Consider the following 14,222-nt stretch of genomic DNA (forward strand, 5'->3'; position numbering starts at 1 on the left):
ATACCAAACAATATGTTACATTTGTAACAATAGATAGTAAGCCTCTGGTGTGTCTTGTGAATAAACCCAGGGGAAAATCAAACCTGGCAAGGTTGGACTTGGAGTTTGAACGACATCTTTCCCTGAAAGAGACAATAAATGGCAGGGGACAGGAATCAGCCTATGTAAGAAACAAATCCTCAGGGAATATGAATTCTAGTCTAGCGTTGCAGAGTGCTTTCCCTCTTTTGCCCAGTTGCCCGCTTTCTCCCTGGTGCATGGCTCTGCGGAAGGGAAAATGTGCAGACGGGGTGTCTCTGCTGGTTCAATTGGCAGGAACTTCAGACAAACTCTGACTGGAAATCCACCAGTCCCCTGGGGAGCTTACTTAGTTGCCTTCCTATCTGTAGCCCCAATGGCATGGCTGTCACTTAGGCCTCCTGAAGTTCCTGGGGCATACAGTATACAGTGAAGTTGTTGCTTCCAACTTACTGGGGACTTCCTAAAGTACTTCTACTGAAGTTATGCCATGGGAAATGCACTTAGCAAATTCTGTCAAATCATCTCCTGTAGCAATGTATTGTTACAAAGGACTTTGCCTTCTTATGGTAGACCAGGCTGTAGACACCTGAGGCCAAATTGTCTGCTGGTGATTTCAATGGAACTGTCCTAGTTTATGCCAGCAGAAAATTTGGCCCAGATGATTTATACACGGCTGTTTTAGGTATCTATATACATAAAAATATAATTATAAATTATAAATTGATGCTGTTCTCATTGAACCCAAAACTCCCACTGACTTCAGTAGGTGAGGAGTGAGCCTGTATGTTGTAGCAAAAGTAATATACGGCACAGTAGAGTGTGGGCTGGCCAAAAGGTTACACTATGCTCTTGCTTCTGCTCTGAAAGGCTATCATGGACAATTGAATCATACTCCGGACCAAATTCAGATGTGAAGTGTAATGTGGTATCAGTAACTGCGTGTAAGGGAGTCCGAACATAATTTACATGCTGAAGATCTGGAAAAAGGGGTAGCCAATCCTACCCTCTTGGTCCTTCTTGTTAGTTGCTTTTCCTGATACATCATTTCTTCCATGCCACTGATGTGTAGATTACATCAATTTTGACTCCTAGAGTCAAATAAACCGACTTATACCCACTCATTGACATGTAACTTACACCACCTTGCATGTAGACTCTGATGTTGCCCCTCAGTTTTAGAAGTATTTACAATAAAAATTTCCAAGTTTAATTACAATGACTTTTGCTCATCTATGCTTTAGATCTACAGTGTAGTTTCTTCATTTTTTTGTCAGTATAATTCAGTGTAAAATCTTATTTTCTAATGTAGTATTAATTTGCAATGTACTTTTCATGGTATTTAAAGATGATTTTTATCATTTTTTCTGTATGTCAGAACTCTGACAAATTACATTTGGTTATTATTTGTCTCTGTGTTTCCTTGGACCACATGCTCACACTGCCAGTTATTTCACTAATGTGCCAAAGGCTGTCCTGTCCTTGCCACAGGCCTTGAAGGCTAAAAACCAACATGAATAGTGTATTTTCACTGCTCAGGGATGTCAGTCTGCAGGAAGCCCAAACCCACTGTACAGAGCAGTGCTCTTCAGTGGCTTTCCACATGAGACTATGGAGGGAGCTTTGTGACTTAGGTAAGGGGATAGTCAGTGCATCACAATGCACAGCATGCATCCATCAGCATAAAACTGTAAGTAGAAGAAATTGTTTCTGCTCTGGCCCATAAACTGTAACAACAGCCTGGCCGCATTGGTTCCCCACATATTACCTCCAGATGAAACTGGGGAGAATGCCACCCACGCATGCCATCCATGTCCCTGTACAAAGCCCTGGAACCAGGTTTGGCACAGGAGACCGACATCAGGCCCTGTGTGAAAGGAGACTGACTAAAATTGCTTTCCTAACAGAAATCTGGAGAGACAGACTCTGTTCGTTTGTTAGTGGTTTGACACATAGCTGGTTGTGTAAACTGATTCTAAATCTTTCTTTGTCAAGGCTTTCCGAACCAAGTTTGATTCAGCGAAAAGCAAACTAGGACAAGATGTGGAATGCAACAGAAGTGATGATTTGGGTGAGTAAGGAGCACAAAGGGTGAGTAAGGTTGTGAAAATGATACTCTCCTAATAAATATCTGTTATCTGGGGGAAACCATCACACAAGAGCTCTGTGTTTAATTTTTGACTCTTGTTTCATTGTTTGTCAGACTGGGTGATAAGAAGACAATACTGGTTTTGGTATATTGGGGAAAATGTGTTACTTCTTCTAAAATTGTGTTTTGCAAAATTAGTTTTAGTATTATGATATTTAATTAGACTCCTTTTGACTTATCGGATTCTCATTCGTGTAAACAAAAATGTAATTGTTGAGTTAACTATTCAACTCTTCAGACGCTTTGCATTCTTTTGCCCCTTGAAGAACCCATGTCATCGACATTGATGTTATCAGGAGTTAGGGCTGAGTACTGATCTTTGGGTTTGCTAGTTCAAAAGCAGGATTTCTTAAATGTGAATACAAACTGGAGGAAGCTGAGCTTTGATAGTTATCAATCTCTCTAATCAATCATCTTCATCCCAATTCCTACCATTTCAGGAGCCAATGGGTACGGTAAATTGTTGACACAGAAAGTTCTAGCTACTCTGCTTTGGCACCTTCATTCCAGCTCATGCAAACAGATATAGAACATGAGCAGCACCATCCTGTAGAACATAGGATTTGTCATATCAGACTCAGGTCCTTGCTGCCCCCAGCAGTGTTTGGGTAGCTTGATGCTTCACAGGAAGGCTGAGTGCATTTTAGTTACTATAAAGTTCCAGAGCTTATTGTATATGTTTAATGAACAGTAAAACCTGTACCTGCAATAGGCAGGGCCATGTCTTTAGTTACCACTTTTCCAGTTTTGTACAGTTTTGTTCCACTTTTGGCCTGGTCGTGTGAGATGTTGAGCACCGTCAGTACCAACTGCAATCAGTGGGAGTTGATGGCACAAAGTACTTCATGTGATTGTGTCCTGGTGCCAAAGGGTAAAATTTCAGTTCAAGAGACATGAGGATGGCGTCATGGGTTGGCGTTCCTTCCCTCCTTGTAGGCAGGCGTGTTGTATTTGCGTTGTGCCTCCTATGTTCAAATGATTGCAGGCAGCACTCCAGCCTATTACCATTTCCATCAATGGACTCTTTATTATAAGCCGAGAATGTTGTCATTTGAAACATATTCTAGTTAGCCAATGCAAAGCGAGTATGAGTAAAACACATTGCTTTTAGCACTGATTTACATCCTACTTAAAAAAAAAAAAAATCCAGAGAGAACACAGATGTAGTTAAAATGCAAAAGGTACTTCATTTATTCAGAGCCAAACTCCAGAAGGGATTTAAAAGGGCTCCTTTGTGAGTAGGACAGTGTCCTCTCCTTCACTTCCCCGTAGAACTACAATGTAGTCTTTTAACACAAAAACAGCCCTAACAAGAGACTGAAAAGCAAGATTTATGTTTTCAGTCTGTCTAAATATTTAATTTCATCATCTCCACTGTCTCCTGAAATAGCAGCTTCTGCTTAAACCACACGTTAGAGGAATTTGGAAGAACATGAAAATTAAGAACAAGTTTCTAAATGGCTCACAGAAGAGGAACTACCATTTAATTTGACTTCAAAATGTAATGATGTTATACACCTGGGATGAAACTGTATTTATTAATTATTACTAGGGCCAAATCCTGGTCCCACTTAAATCAATGAGAGATTTGCCATTGACTTTAATAGGAGTGGAACTAGGCACTTACAGGGAAATTTTCAAAGGCAGAATTGAAATTTAATGGGAGTTACATGCCCAACTGCTATTTATATCTTTAAAAATCTACCCCTTAGTGTCTATCGTAATATCCCCATTCTGAATGTGTCATAGGGCAATAAGTTTTCCTTGTGCTGCAAAGTCTCAGGCTGCATACAGAAATTTGTGACAGCACTTGTGAACTTTTCAGTCTACCAATTGCACTTGTATAAACAGTATTTCTTTCAGGGTCACGCTCTGACAGACCAGCTGAAATGGAGAATAAAAAAACTGGACTAGCCATTGAACTTATTGGAAACCGCTGTGAAACACTGGAAGCAGCAAAAATATGGATCAAAAACATAATGCAAGTCCAAGAAAGTCACCGTATCATTATCGAAAACAATCACATTTTTAACCTTAGCAAAAAAGATCATGCAGAACTGTCTCGTCTGCAATGTTTCGGTGCATCCATATCAGAAGAAGTGGTTGGTGGAAAGGCGAGATTAGAGATTCAAGGTCCTCCTGGTGCTGTAATTGATGCGGTGTTCTTGATCGAAAATTTACTGTGTGATGTGCAAGAGAATAATAGAGCCAAGCAAGAGGAACTGCTGCTGTCAGAGGGTCAGTGTAAAACATAAAAACATATGAAGCAGAAAATATATGTGTGTGTGTGTGTGTGTGTGTGTGTGTGTGTGTGTGTTACTAATATTTAGATGAGCTTGTATTTCAGTTTGTATGTATGATGAATATACAGTAGTGTCAGATTAGTCTGTGTGCTTAGATACTAGGGTAATAGGTACTATGCAAAGCCTTGAAAGACCGTGGGTTAGTTTGTTGACTTCAATTGATTCACTGGGCAAGATTCCAGTGGGTTGCAGTTTATCCCACTGAGCTGTTGCCGTTGGAGGCGGACATGACTGCTGCCAGTCCTCACTCTGGGAGTTCCACTAGGAAAGGCAGCCTAAAGGTCTAGCCAGCTGAGACTCCCTGGGAGATGTATTGAATCAGTGCATACCCTTGCTGAACTGGTCCTGCATATTTGTATGTTGCTTGCTGCCACTCCCCTCCTGGCAGCAGACCTAGTGCTATCAGCTTCCCACAGATAGAGTTGCTCTGGTGGGAGTGAATCAGGCCCTTTGACTTCAATATAGAAATTACTGAAGTTAATTAATTGATTTCAGTGGAGTTACAGTAAGAATGAATTTGAAACCTGTACCAAATACCACCTCAATGGGCAACTTTCTGTCTTTGAAATATCCCCTTTTTTCAGGTCAGTTTTATTTGGCCTGTAGTTAAAAGCCCAACCCTATTAGACAACCGTTTTTCCTGGACATTTTGATGGTTATTTAAGATGGGTTCCCTTGTATAAAAGATAGATACACAAATGCAGAGATATATAATGGGCATGATACGTCTTGTGTCTCTTCTGTTTCTGACTTTTCATTGGTTCCTTTAGTAGAACTTGATTTAACAGGCATAATATATTCAGCAAATTTAAATGTAAGCTGTAACATCCTTAGCAAAGTTGAATCAGTTAAAGAATTTCTAGATCTGGACACATATTTATCTTATTTAAATGTACCAGAGTGTAAAAAGGTGCTGTAGTGTCCATAGCCAAAGTTCATTGAACTCAGTAGAAGCTTTTTCACTGACTTCAGTGAGCTCTGGATCAAGCCCCAAGTGTCCTTGATATTTTTTAAAACAGAAATCTTAAAATTAAAACTGATGTAGCAGTAAACTCATGACTTACTGGCAGTAATCAGTTGACCCTTACAGCACAAAAGAATACAGAATATCCCAACCTCCCTCAAAAGAACTCCTAAGTCATCACTGCCCTTATCAAAGGTCTCTGTAAAGGAGGAGCCTTGATCCAGATGACCCAAACAGCTTGCTTCAGAGAATATGTAACACTCTTCTTTCTTAACTAAGCAACCAAAATAAACGATTAACTTCCTCCTCCACTGACTTTGTTGCATTGAGGGTGAGTTTAACAAGCTGAAAGTCTTAAATTATTATTGAATATTCTGCTACTTGTATCCAGGCCATCTGGAAACTGATTATCCTCCAGAAAGACTCCGAGACAAGACAAGGGATACCAAAATGCGTTACCAGATCTCTCCAGTAGAATCATACTGCCAGGAATTCAAGGACCGAGAAAAACGATTTGAAAAAGCTGGGCTTCGTGTTCTCAAGGTAAAGAGAGTGTCCTTGGTAAAATGAATCTGAAGGACTCTTAAGGCATCAGACATTTACAAGAACCTGGATGGAATTAAGAAGGATACATTTTAAAAAAAGAATAAGATCAAAATCAGTTGGCTCCTTATAATACTTGAATGAACTTTAGTGAAATTGTGAATGAAATCTAGATTTATTGCTCAATTAAGATGACTGTTTAAAAAACGTTACAGCTGATCACTCAAAAAGATGCAGTTAAATCCTCATTTACTATTTCAGAAGGTACTATATGTTTATTTTATATTTTGCAGCTTCAAGTCCTCAGTTATAGCAAATTCTCAGGGATCAAGGAGCTGGTTCCACTCCTGATGTAGTCAGTAGTAGATTCCAGGCTCTACTTTTAATGCATGAAGGGAACGTGAAGATGTACAGCATATACATAGAGAAATGTAACTCTGTAGTAGATGTATCCTCTGTGGGGAGGAGGGAACATTATCTAATGGATATAGCAGGTAACTAGAAGCCAGGACTTTTAGATTCTGTCTCTAGTTCTATGACTGACTCACTGTATGACCTTAGTCAAGTGCATTGACATCTCTGTGTCTTATTGGAAGAGAGATTGAAGCAACAGGGACTATTTCATTTAGCAGGGAGATGATACAGAGGAGACATGATAAAGGTATACAGAATAATGAATGGTGTACAGAAGGTAAATCGGACACTTATATTTACCATCTCATAATACAAGAACAATGGATATTTGATTAAATTGAAAGGCAGCTAATATAAATCTGATAAAAGAAAATGCTATTTTACACATTGTACAGTTGCCCTGTGGAATTAATTGCCACAAGAGCTCAGCGGGGTTCAAAACAGGATTGTACAGTTCTATGGATATGAAATCATTCACAGTTCCAGTAGAGAAGATTACTTAAACAAAAAAACAGAACCGAAGGGACATAAACCCGCATGCTTCAGGGCGTATGCTAAATCTCTAACTGAGTGGGTCAGAAAGAAACTTCTTCTATGGACAGGTTATTCCATAACTGGGGTTCTTACACCTTACCCTGAGGCATCTGGTGTGGGCTGTTGTCATAGTCAGGATCCTGGTTTGGATGGACCACTGATCCATCCAATATGGATGGCCGTGCCCCCCCAAAGTTTGGTGCCTACCTGAGACACAATGCCTCCTACATCCTCTGTGATGCAGAACTGTGCCTGAAAGGCACAATTCAGTCCAAAGATTTTTCTCAGTGTGGACTTTATCTTATGAGAAATTGAGTAACTTTAACTCTCACTGAAGTCAGGATCCTCACAGGATTCTCTCAGCCCATGGCTGGATCAAGTCCTAACCACATACGCAACTTTCATTAACATTTATGGTTATTACTTACATCTGTACCACACAACTCGCCCATTAGAAATCACTGGAACAGGGCACAATGGTGCTCCTATTGACTTCAATGAGAAGCACTGGGGTCATGGTACTTTTTCTCCTGAGCAATTGCACACTTTAGATCTATGCACGCTGTACTACTGATTAGCTCAAACTGAAAAAAAAAATGCTTGTTAGATTGAAGACCGTAAATTATACGAGTGACAGCGTGTGCTTTCAATGGTATGGATCTATAACTGTCTGTTTATACTACAGTATTGTTGTTTATATTACAGATAGAAAAAATACATAATCCTGTTTTATCAGCTGCCTTCCAACGGATTAAAAAATGTGTAGAAGGAAAAACTATTGGAAAGCAGATATGCCATAGATTGTACCAGCGTGTTCCTGCTCAGTTCTGTAGCTTGGTATGCAGAGCTGGATTTCAGAGAACATACTCCCCTCCACCAGGTAGTTTACTGCTTTCCTTTTTTACAGTGCTGTTGAAACATGCCATTAATAGTGTTTATATAATTCTGTTCCAAACAATAATGTAGCCATTCTACCCATGTGTCAGTTTGCTAATATTGCATCATACAGAACAGTAAGGACTAGACCAGTGGTTCTCAACCCACAGGCCGCTTGTGGCCCAATCAGTACACAGCTGCGGCCCATGTGACAGCCTCAGGGCCATACAGGTAGTATGTATATTGTATGGATGTGGAGCACATAACACAAAGAGAGCTGCATATGCAGTCCACAATGGTAAATAGGTTGAGAACCGCTGAACTGGATATTTAAATGTTTAGTGTTTTCACTTGGAGTGTGCACTTGGTGATAGGAATATTTTGCTTCTTTAAGCAAAACAAACAGTAGTTGATTAGTAAAGTTCAGCTTAGGTCAGAAAAATGGGATCTTCTTATACAAGAGATCTATTTTTTATATGTGTTTAGTCATATTCACTTACCTTCAGAACAATAAGATTTTACTTTACACTTTTCACTCCTGTTCGTACAGCAGAGCCCATGCAGTTCTGGGAGAATGAGCTGGCTTCCATTCTGGCTTGTGCATCAGCAATAGAATTGTTATCACAGATCTAACTGCAGAATCTTTATTACTGATGATGATGTAGGAGTTAGAAAGAACCCAGCTTTACTTTCAGATCCCAGCTTGAGTGTGGCACTGACAGTTGGGGGGAAAAAAGCCATATCTGATTCTCTGTTCCATTATATTGGTTTTACAGTAGTGTAAATCCACTGAAGTTGATGGTGTTACAGTGGTAGAAGACTGCTTAACAGAGTCAAGGTCCAGCATCTTTTCACTTGAAAACTGAACAGATTTGATATTAAGCAATTTTACATACATTCAAGGATACATCCAGTGTTCTTGGAATATCATTTAAGAAGCTTCTGCAATAAGCTTGGTGCTTTACAAAATGTACTGTAGAAGATGATGTAGTCTCTGGACTAAGGCCAGGTCTACACTACACCCCTAATTCGAACTAAGGTACGCAACTTCAGCTACGTGAATAACGTAGCTGAAGTTCGAAGTACCTTAGTTCGAATTAGTTCGAACTTACCTTGGTCCACACGCGGCAGGCAGGCTCCCCCGTCGACTCCGCGGTACTCCTCTCGGCGAGCTGGAGTACCGCAGTCGACGGCGAGCACTTCCGGGTTCGACTTATCGCGTCCAGACTAGACGCGATAAGTCGAACCCAGAAGTTCGATTTCCAGCTGTCGAACTAGCGGGTAAGTGTAGCCAAGGCCTAAGGAGTTTACAGTCTAAATAGACAGATAGTGCCTTTCAGTCAAGTGATGTAGAAGGTGGATTTATCACAGAGCACAGTGCAGGACTTTGGTGATGGTGTTTCTTTTACTTTTTTCCTACTTTCTTCTGCAACAGCTCCTAGTTCATCTAGGCACCCTGGGGGCACTAAACAAATGTTTTGATGGGTTGATGGAGGACACCATACCGGTCTCCAAAATTCCAGCCTCTCCTTTCCCTGTGTTTGCAAACGATCTGTCCCACTTCCTGGGTGCTTGGTCCTCAATCATTTCAGACCAATGGGTCTTAAGCTCTGTGGAAGTGGGATACACCCTTCCATTTATTTCTACCCCTCCTTCCAATCCTTCCATATATCCTTCTTCAGGGACTACTCTCACGAGGAGCTCCTTCTCTAGGAGGTGCAATCTCTGCTTTGGTTGGGAGCCATAGAAGAAGTTCCTCAGTATCATAGAGAGGTTTTATTCCCTCAATTTCCTTATCCTGAAAGCAAAGGGAGGTCTAGACCAATTTTAAGCCTGCATAAACTCAACAGAAAAAGATAAAAGCTTTCTATGGTCTTGCTTGCTTCCATTATCCCCTCCCTGGCACCCAGAGACTGGTATGCTGCCTTTGATTTAAAGGAGGCATACTTCCATATGGTGATCTATCCAGGGCCCCAGGAAGTATTTAAGGTACCTGGTGAGCCATTCTCACTTCCAGTTCAGCGCTACCATTTGGCCTGTCCGCAGCTTCCAGAGTTTTTACAAAATGCAAGGCAGTGGTAGCTTTGTTTCTGAGGATATTGGGTGTGCAAGTGTATCCCTACCTGGATGATTGACTGGTCAGAGGCCAGTCCAGAGTTCAGGTACTATCCAGCATCTCTCTTATCCGGTCAACTTTCAAAGCTCCGGGACTGTCAATCAACATGGAGACGTCTATCCTCTTCCCCATTTCAGAGGTTAGAATTCATAGGGGCACTCCTGGACTCGACTTAAGCCAGAGCTTTCCTTCCACGGTCAAGATTGCAGACAACTTAATCAGTTGTTTTAGATGTCAAGGCTCACCCAACTATGACAGCATGGAATTGCATGAGGCTTCTGGGGCAGGCAGCCTCTTGCACATATGCAGTCCGACATGCCAGATTGTGCCTCAGGGAACTACAGACTTGGCTGGCCTCTATATTATCTCTGAGCTGTCACCCTCTAAGGCTTGTGGTAAGGTTACTCTTTCAGATTTTCGCTTCTCTGGACTGGTGGACAAATCCTGTAAACATAGGCGTAGATGTTCCTTTATTCTGCCTCAACCTTTGCTGATGTTAGTGACAGATGTGTCTGCTCTGGGTTGGGGGCTCATCTAGGTTCCCTTCAGATGCAGGGATTATGGTCCACAAGGGACTTGTCTCTACACACAAATGTCAGGTCAGGGTTTGTTACTCCATATCAAAGGTAAAAAGCCTGCACATATTCTAACAGACAGCACAATGGCAATGTCCTGCCTCAACAGGCAGGGAGGGGCCCGCTCATTCCAGCTCTGCCACAAGGCAGTTCAACTCTGGGATTTTTGTATTGCCAATTTGGCCAACCTCACCTTCCAAGGGTGCAGAATGAGCTTGAATGCAACCTAAGCAGATTGTTTGCATCACCCCAGATGGTCTCTATGCCCGAATGTAGCCAGGTGCGTTTTCCAGCTGTAGGGGACTCCCCAGGTAGACCTGTTTGCAACAAGAACCAACAGGAAGTGCCAGCACTTTTGCTTCCTTCAAGGTCACAGTCAGAGTTCCCTAATGGACAGTTTCCTGGCCAGGCAAACTCCAGTATGCGTTCCCACCAATCCCACTTCTTCACAGAGGTCTGCTAAAAATCAGACAGGAACATGCTCCACTCATATTTGTAATCCCAGGTTGGTCTCGGGAGCACTGGTTCTCCACACTCCTCTCCCTTTTGATAAAAGCTCTGATACTGCTTCTATTGGACCCAAATGTGATTTCTTGAGACCATGGTCACCTACTCCACCCAAACTTGCAGGCACTTCATTTAACAGCCTAGATGTTTCATGGATAGATCGTTGGGAAGAGTCTTGTTCAAAAGAGGTTCAGGATGTGCTCTTAAATAGTAAGAAGCCATCTACTAGCTCTGTTTACTTGGGGAAGTGGAAATGATTCTCAATCTGGAGTCTTGCTGACACACACTTCATTCCAGAATATCTTGAGGGTCCCAGAACCCGGCTCCAAGCCAAGCCCATACGTCTACACTGCAATTTTATAGTTCCGCAGCCTGAGCCCTGCGAACCAGAGGCAGCCTACGTGTGCCAGCAGTAGGTGTTTTATTTCAGTGTAGACATACCCCAGGTGGAATGCACATGTGCAATCACTTGAAGAAAAAACAGTTCCTAACCTGTTCCATAACTGTTGTTGTTAGAGAAGTGTTGCACATGTCAATTCCATGACTCACCCTCCTACCCCTCTGCATCGGAGTTTCTGGCACGAAGAAACCGAGAGGGGTTGGGGTGGCTCTGCTGTTTATGACTGGTCACAAGGATATGTAGTGGCAGATGGAGCTCAAGCTGCTCTAACGGGTACTACGGGAGGGGAAAAGTTTCTGACAACAGTGCACAGGATATGCACACTCCAAGAATGGAATGGACAAGTGCATCACAACTAGAAGAACGACAGTTATGGAACAGTTTAGTAACCCTTTTTTCCCCCTGAAGTCAGTGGGAATTGTATGCAGGTATCTGAGGGCAGAATATGGACATCGGCATTTAGAACAGAGAAAAGTATCAGCAGACATTTTTCTTCAATTTTTTTTACCAGCATAGAAGGAACATTGTGAAAGGTAATAGCAAATGCAATCCAGAATCAAGAGGCATCTCTAATCTTTAGGGCTGGAGCCATGAGAAAAAATGTCACCCTATTAAGAGAGAGACAAAGGTGGTGAGTAGTATCTTTTATTGGACCAACTTCTGTTGGCGAAAGAGACAAGCTTTGAACCCACAGAGAGCTCTTCTTAAGGTCTGGGTGGTGAAAGAGACAAGCTGAAGAAGAGCTATGTGTGGCTCGAAAGCTTGTCTCTTTCACAAACAGAAGTTGGTCCAATGAAAGAGATTGCCTCACCCACCTTGTCTCAAACATCTTGGAGAGCGACATGGCTACAACACTGCAAACCCTCATAAAACTCATTCTTTGGAGTCTACCATTTTCATTTTTTGTTTTTTTTTATTTCCAGAACAAAAATATGGAGCTGGCATCTACTTTATCAGGAACCCCAGAAACCTAATGGAGGATACCAAGGAAAAGTGTGAAATGGACCATCTAATTTGTGTATTTGAGGCTGAGGTAGTAACAGGCTTATACACTGAGGGCAAACAGTCTTATATTGTGCCACCAGCAGTTGATGCAGATGGCATGACTGTATATGACAGTGTAGTAGATGATGTTCACAAGCCTGAAACCTTTGTCATTTTTAACAGTAATCAGGCTGTTCCACACTATATATTGACATGTTCCCAGATTTGGGCTGAGGGGTCAGTGCCTTACTAGGCAACCAGGGGCTCAGTAGATGAGAGTTCATCAGAACCATGGGACTTAAGTGTTCCCCAGAACAAAGAGTACAGACAGCATCCTGTTAAAACCCAAATAGTAGCATATCTGACACTACTGCAGTAGTGTGGTGATGGTGCCTTACCTAACAATCTTGACACATCCCTGTTGGTATATACAAGAGCTTAATCAGTATGATAATCTAAGGAAGTTAAAACTATATATAATTTTATATCTGAAAGGTACGAGATACAGAATTCAGTTCACCATTCCCGGGATGGTGAAAATATATAGCTTCAAAAATATGCAGAAGTTTTATTTTTCTATAAACAGCCACAGTATGTACACTATGCATTTTATTTTACTAAAGCACCAGCGACGAGTAAATATATATTTAGTCTCAGAAATGTCTGTTTTATAAAAGCCTGAAACAATATTTTATAAACTTAAAAATCACACATTAGCAAAAACTATCTAGTCCAAAGTAATCCATTGAGATTAAAACATGTATTTAGGCTGTTCATTTTATTTTTAATTCTGCTTTCACGTATTTAGCTAACCATCTACCATGTGTTTCAACACCAGCTGTGTCATCTTTTGAAGTGTTATTTTATAAATAAGTTTACATGCTTATAAAACGTGAATTTATTTGCAGTGTCAGTAGCGATAATCGTGTTGCTATCATTTTTATTAGCTGTATGAGATGCCAACCACTGTAGGTAACATGTTTAAGATAAATAAAAAAATTGCATGACCAAAAATAAATCAACCTGTTGATGTGTTCTGATTTTTCTCCTCCTCTTAACAGGACATTAGTCAGACTTCAGTTAGCTATCATGATGTGTTCAACATGGCCTTTTATGAAAGATTTTATGAAAATAAAGCACAAATTCTGAACCTGGGACTAGCAATCATCAGAGGGCCACATACAGGTTTCAAGGGGATTATGATCTTACTTTATGGCTAGCTGGGAGGGGCCTGTGGCCTGAAACTTTTTCATTGTAATTTGCAGTCATGGTATGGAAAAGGCTGTGAACTGTATTATTAAAAAAAAAAAAAAAAAGATCAGCTTGCCATATCCTCAGATACTTCCAAAACTGTTTCTTAGTAAAGGCTCAAAACCCTCCAGGTCATTTTAATGGAGCTAGAAGTACAAGCCCTGGGTGTAAGACCAGTTGCCAGAATGGGACTTGAACTGAGGGCCCAAAGGAAAAGACTGCTAGGTAAGTCAAATCTCAAGCACTGGTTTGCATTCATTTTTTTTTTTAAAACAAAGACTCTGTAGTCTGCAACATTTATAACATCCTCAGATTCTATTAGTTACATCTGGGCAACCCCTTAACGTCCATGCACTGATAAAAGTAAGAGTAGAACTTGGTCCAATCTCGATTGCCTGACCAGTTATAACCACCAAGAACTACATTTATCTTTACTAGGAAGTTTTAATTTAAAACTGGTTTATATACCTGCTGACCAAAAAAATCAAGTTTTTAAAACAGTTTGTGATGCTGTCATAGTTCAGCAACAGTCAAAGGGATTATCGTCCAATATAAAGTCTGCTTCTGGACTGAAAAGAAACAAGTACC

The 14,222-nt window shown here is 41.0% G+C and overlaps 1 protein-coding gene across 3 annotated transcripts in view; it reads left to right on the forward strand.

Annotated features, from left to right (window-relative positions):
* PARP9 (poly(ADP-ribose) polymerase family member 9) overlaps nucleotides 1-13,401 on the forward strand; it is a 27,641-nt gene extending 14,240 nt beyond the window's left edge. For all 3 annotated transcript variants that reach the window (XM_034785819.1, XM_034785821.1, XM_034785820.1), the window contains 5 exons: nucleotides 2,014-2,089; nucleotides 4,031-4,405; nucleotides 5,826-5,977; nucleotides 7,631-7,805; nucleotides 12,323-13,401. In XM_034785819.1, the coding sequence (XP_034641710.1) occupies nucleotides 2,014-2,089; nucleotides 4,031-4,405; nucleotides 5,826-5,977; nucleotides 7,631-7,805; nucleotides 12,323-12,636 (1,092 nt within the window). In that variant the 3' untranslated portion in view covers nucleotides 12,637-13,401. The remainder of the gene's footprint in view (nucleotides 1-2,013; nucleotides 2,090-4,030; nucleotides 4,406-5,825; nucleotides 5,978-7,630; nucleotides 7,806-12,322) is intronic.
* The last annotated feature ends 821 nt before the right edge of the window (nucleotides 13,402-14,222 follow it).

Source organism: Trachemys scripta, chromosome 11 (assembly GCF_013100865.1).
Source record: "Trachemys scripta elegans isolate TJP31775 chromosome 11, CAS_Tse_1.0, whole genome shotgun sequence".
Classification (NCBI taxonomy): domain Eukaryota; kingdom Metazoa; phylum Chordata; order Testudines; family Emydidae; genus Trachemys; species Trachemys scripta.